This window comes from Xiphias gladius, chromosome 7, assembly GCF_016859285.1.
Source record: "Xiphias gladius isolate SHS-SW01 ecotype Sanya breed wild chromosome 7, ASM1685928v1, whole genome shotgun sequence".
NCBI lineage: Eukaryota > Metazoa > Chordata > Actinopteri > Istiophoriformes > Xiphiidae > Xiphias > Xiphias gladius.
Window position 1 is genome coordinate 28,186,936 of NC_053406.1, and position 12,840 is coordinate 28,199,775.

Consider the following 12,840-nt stretch of genomic DNA (forward strand, 5'->3'; position numbering starts at 1 on the left):
TTACGTAAGCGTCCTATTCGAAAAGCCTTCGGCAGGAAATGACGTAAGAGGCTGGCTCTGAGGCGAGTGACGCCGGAGTTGGTATCGGTCACTTCCTGTGCGGCACGGGAGAAGCGGCACGGTGGTTGGGGGTCTAAGGACACAAGGCGTCGTGTGCTGTATGGATTTTAAGGCCCCTTGAGGCCAAATTGGGATTTGCGATGTTGAGCTGTGCGAATAAATAAAACTGAAATTAAAGCCGTGGAGATGCCGAGAGATCGAGACGCTTCAGACGAGCCGGAAAACGAAATCACACACACGAGTTTAACGACTGAATTAAACATGGAGAATGCAAATCGTTATCATTTCTGGAGAGAATTCAAGAGAAGGGAGCTGGGAGCTCGAGATGTGGAGACTCCTGGGTCCTGCAGTCTGTCCCCGAAGACCGAAGGGCTCATGTGGCTCAGCATCTCCTGAACCTCCCTTTAAAAAAGCCTTTTATTCACATCTCATTTCTCCGCTTCTAAAGCCTGTTGCCCGTTTTACTCGTTTATTCCGCTCTTGGCTTATTTTATTGTGCTGTATTTTATTCTATTGTTACACTATTTGTATGATTTTATTTATTTTTCGTCCTGAAAGTTTTTTTTCTTGTGTCTTCACTCTTCCTTTTCGAACACCTGGTAACTTTGTCCTGAAATGTACGAAGGAGGTTTCTAATTATTACTGTTGTGATCAGCTCTTAATGAGGACGCGCGTCAGGACGTGGGTTTGATCAGTGTCTTTTCTCATTAGAAAATGAGCCCAGGTGTCGACGCTGCTGAGACGGAAGCTGGAGCTTTGTGTGTCCATGGTTTGGTGACGTTTGTCCGCGTCCCACAGGAGAATAAATCAGCGGCAGAGATGAAACTTCGTCAGGCTTTAATCCGTGTGAGGAGGCGAGCTAGGAGGCGTTTCCTAAAGAAAAAGGTAGGCAGGTAAACGCGCTGGAGCAGCTGCAGGTGTGTGTGTGCGCGCGCGCGCGGGGACAGGTTAGAAGGGGGCGTGGCTTGTGAACTACCTGCAGCAGGTAGGTTCGCGTCACCCGCTGCTCCTCAGTCGCTGTTTTTCCTGCTGCAGGTCGAAGGTGAATCTCCTCAGCAGGTGAGTTTTACCTCTCAGCTGCCACCGGACGATTGGCACCCGAAACCTCACCTGAGTCGCCGGAAGCGTGGAAGAGTGATCGACGTGCTTCTCTTCCCCGCCAACGTTTTCCACGTTCTTCCGCGATGAGCTCGTCCAGCAGCCGGTAAGTCAGTCCCCGTGCAGGCGTCGCCTGGATCACGCTCACCGCCTCCCGACCCGCTTCACCCACGGTCCCAACTCGCTTTGAGCGCGTTTCCGGTTTGTGTGGCCGTGTCGCGCGCTGCTTTAGTGCGCGGAAACGGGTTTCAAATGTCACGGAGACCGAAAGTCCCACGTTGCCTCTCTGTGACGCACCTGACATGCAGCCTGACGTGAGACTGCGAGGGTGGGAATCTAGACTCTGTACAGTGCGAGAACCGGTTTCTTTGTAGCTGGACTGCTCTGTGTGTGTGTGTGTGTGTGTGTGTGTGTGTGTGTGTGTGTGTGTGCGTGTGCGTGTGCGTGTGTGCGTGTGCGTACGTGAGAGAGCTGTCAAGAGTGTGTCCGGTGTCCCGTGTGCACTCGGGATGTGAGTTTAGAGAAGGTGCGTGTGCGCCTCCGTTGCCACGGTTACCGTGACAGGCAGCAGGCCTGCTGGTCTGCAGCTGGTGGAGGAGTCACATATAAATAAATATAAATACGTATAATTTGAACCTTCCTCTGTTTCCTTAATGCAGTGAAGTCCCTGCCTTTCTCAGCTGAAGGCTCTTCTTTTAAAAGCTCGTTCAGAGTAACGAGGTCACTGATTGGTGGATGATGTGATGGACAGAAACGTACCTGTCTCCAAACTTTGACCCCCCCAAAAAAACCCGTTCATCTAACTCGTTCAGACGTTTTTAGCTTTTTTTTGTTTTTTCATCAGGTTGAATGGGCAGAATTTTCTCAGCATTCGACGAATCAACGTAAAAAATCCTTCAACTGACGTGGAAAAAGCTAAAAAGCAAAAACGGAAATGCATGTTTTTCACTGGACAGCTGCTGTATTGATTTATGCTAAGGATTAAGGTGCAGGTTGACCCCTTATCGACCCACCTTCAGGGAAGGGGGGGGTTGTGATATGTCGGTCTGCCTCCAGGTAGTTATCCTTTTAATATCTCCGCTCACATTAGACTTCTGAGCAGGGCTGCTTCGCGGTAACACTGGATTTTTTTTCTTTTGTGGTTTCGATTTCACTGGATCAACCCGAGTTTCTGCCATTGGCTTCATACGCGGCGTTCACCTCTGTCCCCCTAGAGAGACGTTATCACTGCGGGACAGTGTCCGGCAGCCAGAGCAGAGATCGCAGAAGAGATGGGATTCGTTTCAAGAGAAATAGAGGGGAGGTTGGAGAATGGCCGACAGAACAGTTATATGCTGAAAAACATAATCCAGTTAACAGAGATGAATTAAAAACATTAAACAGCAAACTCAAAACGAGCCACTGGTTCCCAAGAAGCTTTTCAGATGCGGAGCAAAACATCTTCACGCGTTTACGAGTCCAGCTGCCTTTGACTTTTAGATCTTCACAGAAAGATCAGTTCATTAGTTTCTGAGCTGCGTCTTTGGATGATGGTCATATCATATTTTTAGCCAGAAAAAATGAAATAGATAAGATCTTTGAAGGCGCTCGGACTCAGCTTCAGGGCTGGCTTTCCAAACATCATCCCACTGGTTCCCGCTGGTTGTGACAGGCCTTAACGCAGCTCATCTCTATCCATCTCATCCTGGGAACGAACACGGGCGCATTGATCACTGAGGTTGGCCCTGATCGGCGTCAAGAACTCGTGCCCCTCTTCGCGTGTCCGGGGCTTCCACTTACAGCAGAGCTTTTACGAACGTTTCTGCGTGTCTCACTTTGGTCACTTTAGGCCTTTATCTAACAGTCAGCAGACGCGATGGCGCCTCTAGTGGACCTGTAGACAGTTTGCATCGGAAATGCAAAGTGCAAGCTGCGAGTCAAAGCTTTCAGCTGTAGCTGACACCGAGCATGAGTTCATTGCTGAAACACCCAATTCTGTCCATCAGTCGATCGACGGAAGATTCATCCAGAACCATTTTGATAAATGTTGAAGTCGTTTATCAAGCAGAAACACCAGCCCGTTCCCTGGTTGCAGCTTCTCAAATGTTGCTCTTCTCTGTTTTGCAACATTATCGGTTTAGTAGATTTGGACGGTTCGGGAAAAACGAGACATTTGGAGACACCCCTTTGGACTCGGGGGAACTTGTGACGGACATTTTTCACTTTTTCCCCGACATTCAAATGGTTTTCCAGCCACTTGAAAAACACTTTACTGGGCTGCTTAAGTTTATTGTTAGTTGCAGACGTACAACGCTGTTTTGTTTCAGGGGGGGGCTCTGGTTGGATGGACACCACGCCGATTTCCAAGTCTGAGCAGCTACACCGCCCTAAGTGTCGGTGGTGGGTAGTGTGATGATGTGAGTTTCAGCTGCAAATACGAATAGGTGCCCTTTTTTTCCCCTTGGTTTCTTTTTGTCACCACAGCTCAGCCCGTCCGGCAGGATGCGAACTTTCCCGTTCACGCCTGGTGGGGAAGAATATTTATATTTTGTATCTTCAGAGACAGGTTCGGTTTTCCCGGTCAGTTATTCAGTCAGTGGTTGTTCTCTCGGAGCGCCACCTCGTTGTAGTGGCGACCAAAGCTGGATCTCAAAATGGGAGAAGAGGGCAACTGCCAGACCCTCAGTCTGTGTCGCTGTTACTTAGTGGTAATTTTGGTGAATTACGTTTGGCAACATGAGCCACTAAAGCAGAGTGAAAACTGAAATGGTCCTCCTGACTTTTTTTTTTTTTTTTTACCCAATCTTGATGCCCTGTCATGTAGAGGGGAAATGTCATTTGAATCCCTTCAATGTATATAATATGTTGTTAGACAGTCTATTATATTGGCCTCTGAGTGGAGGGTTCGAGTGTCACTGAAACCTAAATGATGTCACTGAGCTCAGGTGAGATCACCTGCAGGTTTCTACTCTGTAACCGTGTCACATGTCACGTAACCGTGGCCGCAGCTCTCCCTGCAGCCGGCGCCGTTTAACAGTGACCTGAGCTGTGGTGACTGTTTCCAGTTACCTGAGAGGCCGAGCGATGTCGGGAGATCCGTTTGACCCCGTTCGCTCCTGGAACCGAAGGGACGATAAACTGTAATCGTCTCGAATGTCACGTTTGGTTCGACGTACTTCAAGCCGTGACCAGAGTCTGACGGGCTGCAGCTGCAGAAAGACCGATTATTTTCATCGGTTAGTATGAAAATTGTTTTCTCTATCGATTCATTACTTGGTCTGTAAAATGCCAGAAAATTCAGTGAAAATGCCCGGCGCAGTTTCCCAGAGCCCGAGGTGTCCGACTGTCCTGAGCCCACAAAGATCCTGTCATTAAAGACGAAGTAAAGCGGATTGTTTTTTTTCCCATATCAGAGAAGTCAGAGCTAGCAAACCTTTTTCAGTTTTGCTCGACCGTTTCAAATGACGACTCAGTTATCAAGATTGTTACAGGTTACTCCTCTGTTGGGCGACTAATCAAAACATCAATAGTTTTACTTTGTTCCAACACTTTCGGATCACTGAGAAGTTTTTATTTTGTTCCGGTGAGAAACGTGCTCGCAGGAGCTGCTGTTTTCCTGCTCTTCATGCAGGGGTCGTGCAGGGCGTCAAAACCCGCGAGCCGATGCTTGCTGTCTGGACCGGTCAGTAGTAATGAGGACACTGAGACAAATCTGCTCGGAAGGTAGTAAACAGGCGGTTAGTAATGAGGTTCCGAGAGGAGGAGGAGGAAGAGGAGGAGGAGTGCGGGACGAAGAGGGAGGACAGATGAAAAGCTGAGTGTGCAGCAACAGAGAGGAGAAGGAGAAGAAAAGCAATGAAGGAGTTGCGCTAAAGAGAAAGCAGAGCAGGTTGTGATAAGGGTGTTTTGAAAGGCACGGATGTGTTTTATTAGTGTGGCTGAGGCTGCCAGCTTCATTACGACGCAGTTTACCTTTATGATGTCCTGAGGCTCCACCCTCCTGAGGCGGCGTGCCGCTCTGACTCTCAGCTGGCTAACAGCTGCAGGCCGATGTCCCCTCGGACGGCCACAGCGACACACAGCTTTATTACACCAATAAACAGCCTGCTTTCCCTCAGCTTTATGGCTGCTGGTACCTGCTTCCGCTGCGGGGCCAGGAAGGACTCGTCCCACAAAACCCTAGGAAAATCCTCACAAGTTTAAGAGAAACAACCAGGCAAGTATCCAGACAAACCCACACACGTTCAGATAAGTGCAGCCCAAAACGTTATATTACAGCCGCAGTGCTGTACGTTACTGGATGACCTTGCGTCGCGTGGCGGCAAAAATTGAGCCGGGTTCAAGTTTTTTGCTGGAAGACCTGCCCTTGCTGGTGTGTTCTGTGTCAGGACCCCTGCTGTGTCAACACAGAGGCCTCATTGGAATGGATGAGTGGGTGTGTTTTTTAAATTTTTCTTATGGAGCACTAACGTTGGTCTGAATATGGCAAAAACAAGGCTGGTCTGCTTCGCTAAAGGGCCAGAGAGGGCTACACAGTGCTAACCTGCTTCTCCCTGCAGGGTCAAATGGAGATGCGCCTCTGAAAGGAGCCAGACAAGGCTGGTTTGGTCTAGTTTCTACTTTACACTGCAACAATGTAGAACAGAAGCTGAGCCAAACAAAGCTATCGTTCTCTACTTACCAAGGTCAGCCCACTATAAAAGGGGTCAAATCGGCCTGGCTTGGTTTTTGTTACAGGGCCAGTGTCTCAACACGGTTTCCACTGAGAGACAGACAGGTGTTGTCAGCTGTATAACAGAGCAAAGTACATGGCCTTGATTATACAGTGGGGCCGAACAAGACTAGCTTGGTTTCCACAGTGAGAGGGGATCTTACTTTTAAAAAGGGACCAAATAGGTCTGACCTGGTTCCACTGCAAAGTAAAGAAACCGGAGCAGTAGCTTCAGCTGGATTTCTGAACGCAACTAAAGAAGGTTAGCTGGGTTTCTAGCGTAAAACTGAGCCAAACTAAGCGATCTAGCCAGCCCGAACCAGACCAAACCAGCCCGACCAGCCCAAACTAAGCGATCTAACCAGCCCCAACCAGCCCCAACCAGCCCCAACCAGCCCGAACCAGCCCCAACCAGACCAAACCAGCCCCAACCAGACCAAACCAGCCCAAACTAAGTGATCTAACCAGCCCCAACCAGCCCCAACCAGACCAAACCAGCCCAAACTAAGTGATCTAACCAGCCCCAACCAGCCCAAACTAAGTGATCTAACCAGCCCCAACCAGCCCAAACCAGCCCAAACTAAGCGATCTAACCAGACCCAACCAGCCCCAACCAGACCCAACCAGCCCGAACCAGCCCCAACCAGACCAAACCAGCCCAAACTAAGTGATCTAACCAGCACAAACCAGCCCAAAATAAGCGATCTAACCAGCCCCAACCAGCCCCAACCAGCCCCAACCAGCCCAAACAGGGCTTCCTCTCTGTGCCGCAGCACCAGTAGAGCAAATTTTCCTCCTGGGCTGTTTATTTCACATAAAAGTAAACTTATTAAAGTGACGTTGCTCCTTGGTGAAGTCAGATGTTGTTAAACTCATGAACATGATTTAAATCTTTACACTGAAATAAAGCAGAGCCAGAATCTCCTTATCCGAGTCTGAAATATGTCGTCACATTCTCTGGCTTTAAGTTGGCGTCCTCTCCTCTGGGCCTGTGATCCTCTCTGCTTATCCCGGACTCAGACACTTTCTCCTTTCAGTCCGTATAATTCACCGCGCTCTGCTGCCTCATGACGCCACTTCCAGCTTAGTTAGTTTAACATTCAAATCTCCACAGAAACGTTAACGTATTTGGGTCAGGAGATTAAGATCTGTGCAATAAAAAGGCTCCTCTGACACCTTTTAGAAATTTCAAAGTCCCATCGCGCCTGAAACCAAATTTGACATAATCACTGAGCTTGGGACTATAAAGTCATATCTGTCTGATTTGCTTTTATAAGTCAAAACTGGGAAATGTTAGACTGCTGTTTTTCTGCTGGTGTGGTATTTTAACTGGAGTAATTTGGGGTTTAAACATTTTTACAAAGTAAAGTAGCTGTGGTTGGTATTTTAAGGGCACGGTATGAGAAACGACACCTCAGCGTGTCCTCACAATTAGACAGCTGGGTTACAGATTCCCAATTAAATTCAGTAAGTTGCCAACTATCTGGCCTGTACTAAGAACTTCCCCGGGGCAAATGTAATTATTATGATTTATAAGGTGATAAAGGCTCTGTTTATCTGCTGCACCGTCAGTCTACGAGCTCTATTAAAGGTGTTATACGCGGCTTTTTAAAATCAACACATCGTTGCTTCATTAATTTAACTGTAAACAAATGAGGAGATCGGCTTCCGTGCTGCGTTTTACGTGGTGATTTGGAGGGAAATCTGCAAGAAAAAATGCACGTGGCCTCTTCAGTTAGCGGTGAAAGAAGAGAATAGAGTAGTGAAGTGGACAGAGACACTTTGACTCGTCTGCTTTGTCCTACTTCATGTTCACGTTGGCTGCTTCTTGTTTGGGACGGGGCCATTTGCTGTAACCCGTCAGCCTTTTTCAGGCGACACGGAAGCTGGGAAGTTACAAGATTTCACGTCCATCAAAGAAAATGTCCCACTGGCAGAGTCACAAAACGTTGAACGTGACGGTGGAATGTTCCCTGGCGTTCTTCCTTTGCTACCCTACAATATCTGCTCTTTCAGTAGAATATAAAGCAGCAGGAAGTGATGAGCTCACATTTCCCTGAAACACCATTGTACTCTTTCACACACAGAAGGAACTGGTGTGTTTAATGAACTGTGGCTCGCGTTACTTTCAATGTGAAATAGTTTCCTTTGTCTCCTTTCCGACTGTATTAACCTTCTTCCTTTTGCACTTTATAAACATCTCTGCCAACCTCCATGTTTATGTGGGACACCGGGACGAATCCGTGCTGCTGTTTCATGATCTGGCCCCAGGGCTGCTGTGGATTAGACGCGCAGTGCGTTCTGGGGAAAAGCTTGAATGAAATCTCAGATAGCAATTGCTCCTGTCAGGGGTGGAATAATTGTAATATTGATAAAGAGAGGGTGAAAAAACAAATGATTAGAAGCCGATTTTTCAAATGATAATGTGGCATTGCCTGAGTCTTGTTGAATTTATGGCAATGTTTGCACATCATCGACGAATTGCTGGCAGCTCCTGTTAAATGTCTCCACAATCCCTGAGAGATTAAAACAGCCCTTTTCCAGTGTTTCCATGGTGTCTTGGTTGGTGGGTGTGCTCCGCCTGGAAGGTGGTGCCGCCTCCAAGCATAGAAGTCGGGGAAGAAAAGTCTCCCGTGCACGGCTAACCCCGTAGATCACGTGAAGGACTGTCTCTGGTTATTTTTGGGGTGGGTATACAGTAAATCCCCGTGCCCAGAGAGGAGGGGTCCACCGTATCGCTGAGTTTACACACCGCTACACCTTTCCACCCAAATAGATCCAGGAACTACGCTATGTAAACTAAATTAGAAACTAAAAGTCCCTTTTGCCCATTTCGGTTTGTGTCCACTGCATCTGAAGAACCATGAAAATCAGGCAAAATTACTCAGATAATAATAGTTCCCGGACAGTCAAAGGGAGTTTTTGGCACCTAGAGCCCATAACTGAGGAACTAAATTCAGAGTGTGGTTCCTCTGGTTGAAATGCAGATACGGTTCCTGAGTTCCTAAAATAGTTCCTCAGCTCCTCCTCTGAAAATAGTCCCCAACAAATGCTCCGTTTCCTCCTGTTTGTTAGAATAGAAACTGCAGTGACCAGCGGTTATTAGGCCACCGATAGTTACATCTTCCACAGGAACCAATGGGCAACACATGGTTGGCTTTGGCCCTTTTATGGGATTTGTTGACAACAAGAAAAATGTAAAATATCACTAATCAATATAATAAACAGTCTTTTGTCTCTCTTTCCCCATGTGGCTCTATGACTCTATTTTCTTTCTGTTATTTTAGGGATGATTTGCAAACAATCCGCCCTCCAGATATTCTCACCGTCTCCTTTTCCATTTCCTCCTTTCCCCCCAAACTCCTCTGCATAATTGGATAGTTGAGATCAGATATCTTTTCTTTCCCCTTCCTCTCCCTCTGCCTGTCTTTCTCTTTCTGAGGAGGACAGAGGGCTGTTTGTTCCCTGCTTGCCTCCTTTTGTCCATAGAAGACAATAGATTGACTCTGGGGGCAGGGTGGAGGAGGAGGATCATCATCATCATCATCATCATCATCGGGGAAAGGAGCAAAATATGTTGAATGGACAAAGACAGACAAAGGCTGGAGATCAGAAAAAATATTCAAATTTAAACTCAAATTATTTCCCAAAAGATTTTCCCAATGATTTTCCTTCCCGGCAAACTCAAACAGCAACAAAGGAAATGTATTTTCTCAAATGATTTCTGTTTAATCATCATTCAGGTGGCGAATATGGTGCCGTCTACATGAAACACAGCTTTACACTGTGTGGCCCACCAGGACTCAGTATATCGGCTACAAAAAGAAACGTACGTTGAATTGTTATTGCTTTTTCTTTAATTCCCAACCCGAGGAACAACTCGCCTCTAATTTACTGCCTAGTGCGCTAAACCTACTTGGTGTCCTTTCATCGTCTGAATTTAAAGTACAAGATTTACGCACCATAGGGAGAAGGATGCCGCATCCACGCTCCCTTAGTTACAGAAAAATCCACCAATGCCCTTCTTCTCTTTCGCCACACATCCGCGAGAGACGGTAGAAAATGCTAATAATTCGCAAGTGTCTGAAGTGTCAGTTTGCTGTTCTGTTGAGTGTTTGTTACGGAGGGAACAGCCAGGGAGGGAACCAGGGAGTGATTTTTGGACACAGCATTAATTGGGGTTTAATGCATGCTTCGCAGGCTCTACTGGGCTTTTATTAGGCGTTCAGCTGCGTCGCTGTGAAGTGAAAACAGCAATTAACGTTTTAATTAATGGCCGGACAATCAGAGGACCAGCAGGACTTTCAGTCAAAAAAACCAAGCTGGATGTCAGGAGAACCAGCTGAACTAACTGTTGGTTAGATAACGAGGCCAAAGCTTGAATTTGAATTTTGGCAAAATTATCTGAGGTAAACAGTTTTGTGCCTGCAGGGTTAATTTAGTTGTTGGGTAACGTTGTCGGTGCTGCAGAGGACTCGAGCTCATGGTTGAGACTGGACTCAATATTAGGTTTAGGCTGAAATGGGCACTAGAGGTACATTTTCTTTTTATGCAGCATCAGGGGCAAGTTTTTGAAGCGTTCAGGAGGGTTTCTGAATCCAGTCACTTCTGCGTCTCACAGAGTAGATTCCCCTCGTTGACCGATGTAGCAAAACACTGGGAATCTGCTCTTCGGTCAAGACGCAACCCCCAGCATTTTGTGATTGTCTCCTGCTGTCTGCTTGATGCGAACTGATCAGTGTCCCCGGGTTCACTGTCTGGCGTCATAGCGGGCGCATACTAAAACTGATCATATCAGTGCTTTTTTTTTTTTCTTCTGTCGTTAGTCAGCCTGTTGAAGACACTGTGGTCATCTCTGGCCGCTGGCTTCAGCACCCAAGTACAGCTGCGCTGCCGACAGGAGAGCTGGTCGTGGTGATTGTGATGCTGCATCTACAAATATCCACAAATCAGAGACACAGAAACTCGACATGTACCGCTGATGTTTAAGTCGTCATCAAAACTGCACCTGTCAATGCTTGTATAGTAAAGGGGTCAAATGACAATGTGTAATGTGAGGGGGTTTGTTCGTAGCAACAGACCCATTGAGAGCTATCGCCCTACTTGGCTCGGCAGAGCATTTATAGCCTCTTTGGGTGAAAACTGTAGTTTGGGTTTTTCCGGCACATTTCCTGTTGGGTTCAGTCTCAGTGTTTCTAGCAGCAGCAGCAGCGGGCAGATTTTTTTTCATCAAACAAGCTCAGGTAGAGCCACTGCCCACTACCTGTGAAGCAGCAGACAGCAGGCGGACTCAACCAGAGACCAGCAGGTGAACATAGCGGAGCATTCAGCAGCTGTAGAGCCAGATGTTTCCCTCAGGAGCTGGTGGAGACCAAAAACGGAGCTAAAAGGAGAGGGAGTACTGGACCTGGATTCATTCAGTCACCATCCCTATTGAGATGATCATGTCAATCTGTGTCTGCTGGATGCGGAGGCAGGCAGCTGTTTAATATGCTCACCATGACAACATCATAAGGTGATAAAAAGTCATAGTTTTCAGCTTGTTGGTTTGCCCCTATGTGGCAAAAAACAAAAATCAATTTAATGCTGCTTTATTTTAGAGCCACTTGCAGCCGCTGTAGCCACTTTTGTAGGCAGACCTCACATCACTACATAGACGTGATACATTTCCTTTCTGTCAGCTCGTTGAATATGATCCTAAAAATGCTAAAATATCTCTGTAATCTCAGGTTTCCAAGTGTCCAGGGAGAGGCAGTTTTCTCCCTTTGGCTCCATGCCACCACAGTTTTTATCAAAGTCTGCTTTTTTTTTTTTCTTTTTTTAATCTCCATGTTCAAAACTCAAAGTTGTTTCCAGCCAGAGAGGGCCAGACGATTACCACCGTCATCGCAACAGAAATGATGCTCACTGTGGTCGCACGGCGGCCATGTAAGCTCAGGTTTCAGGTGTGTGTGTGTGTGTGTGTGTGTGTGTGTCCTCGGCTGTGGAGCAGAGGGGATGATTAACTTTGTCTCAGGACACAGACGTTATTTTAATCAGTCTTGGTTCTAATAGTCTTAACTTCCTCTCACCTTTATCACCTCCTCAGCTGAATCTCAGTTTCCCTCTAAAGCAGCCGCGCTCTAATAGGAGCCATTCATCTCTCTTCCCCGCCGCTGAAACTTCAGGGAGTGATGCATTTAAGTGCTTAGTTCCAGCATTTTCCAAACTGCACTCGCTGACCTGCAGTGCTTTTCTCTATAGACACGGTATGTTTGTTGCCAGTTTGATTGGAGTTTTCTAAACATTAAGGTCACTACCAAATTAAAATGCCACTTTGTTTTCCAGTTGCACGTGAAGCATTATGTAAACAAATGAAAAACCAGATTCCTTCAGCCTCATGAAAACATTCTGTTTAGTGTAATGATGGTTTCATCCTGCAGCATTAGGTGGAATTATGGCTGCATTCAGAAAAAGAGATGTCCCTTAGAAAAATTTCTAATTCAGCATTAACCACTTGCAGTATTTTTGGTCTAGAAGAAAGCTTAAAGGGCAGAGGCGCAGTTTAATCTTCTGAATAGATTTGGTATCGCAGTGTAACCGACACCGACGTCTCCTGAATCAACGTTATTTTGCTGCTGTCGTCCGCTGAGTGTCGCCCTGTTTTGTTTGTGTTTACGTGACATCCACAGAGCTACACAAAATGTTGCTGAAAAGTCCAGCACCACTGCATTCGCACTAAACCTGCTGAATTTGAAAACGCATGGGGGAAAACGGATGAAAAATGACATACGCCTGCCCAGACACAGTTTAGGGATGTGTGGCAATAGATTTAATAACCATCATTCATTTTAAATGTCTAACATGTCTGTTGAGTGATAGAATGATACACAGCAACTGGTCAGGGACTTTATTAAAAGAAAAAAAACGCACACCTGAAGTAGCTCCTATATGGCCGAGTTAGGAGAAACTAAGTCCGTCGGTTCGAACTCTAAGACTCTGACGTTTCTGGT

The 12,840-nt window shown here is 46.8% G+C and overlaps 1 protein-coding gene across 1 annotated transcript in view; it reads left to right on the top strand.

The window, feature by feature from the left end:
• The first annotated feature begins 987 nt into the window (after positions 1-987).
• Positions 988-12,840, top strand: part of si:ch211-137a8.2 (uncharacterized protein LOC777613 homolog) — a 41,200-nt gene continuing 29,347 nt past the window's right edge. Inside the window, exons 1-2 of the mRNA XM_040131344.1 lie at positions 988-1,264; positions 9,592-9,677. Coding sequence (XP_039987278.1) covers positions 1,245-1,264; positions 9,592-9,677 — 106 coding nt within the window. The 5' untranslated portion in view covers positions 988-1,244. The remainder of the gene's footprint in view (positions 1,265-9,591; positions 9,678-12,840) is intronic.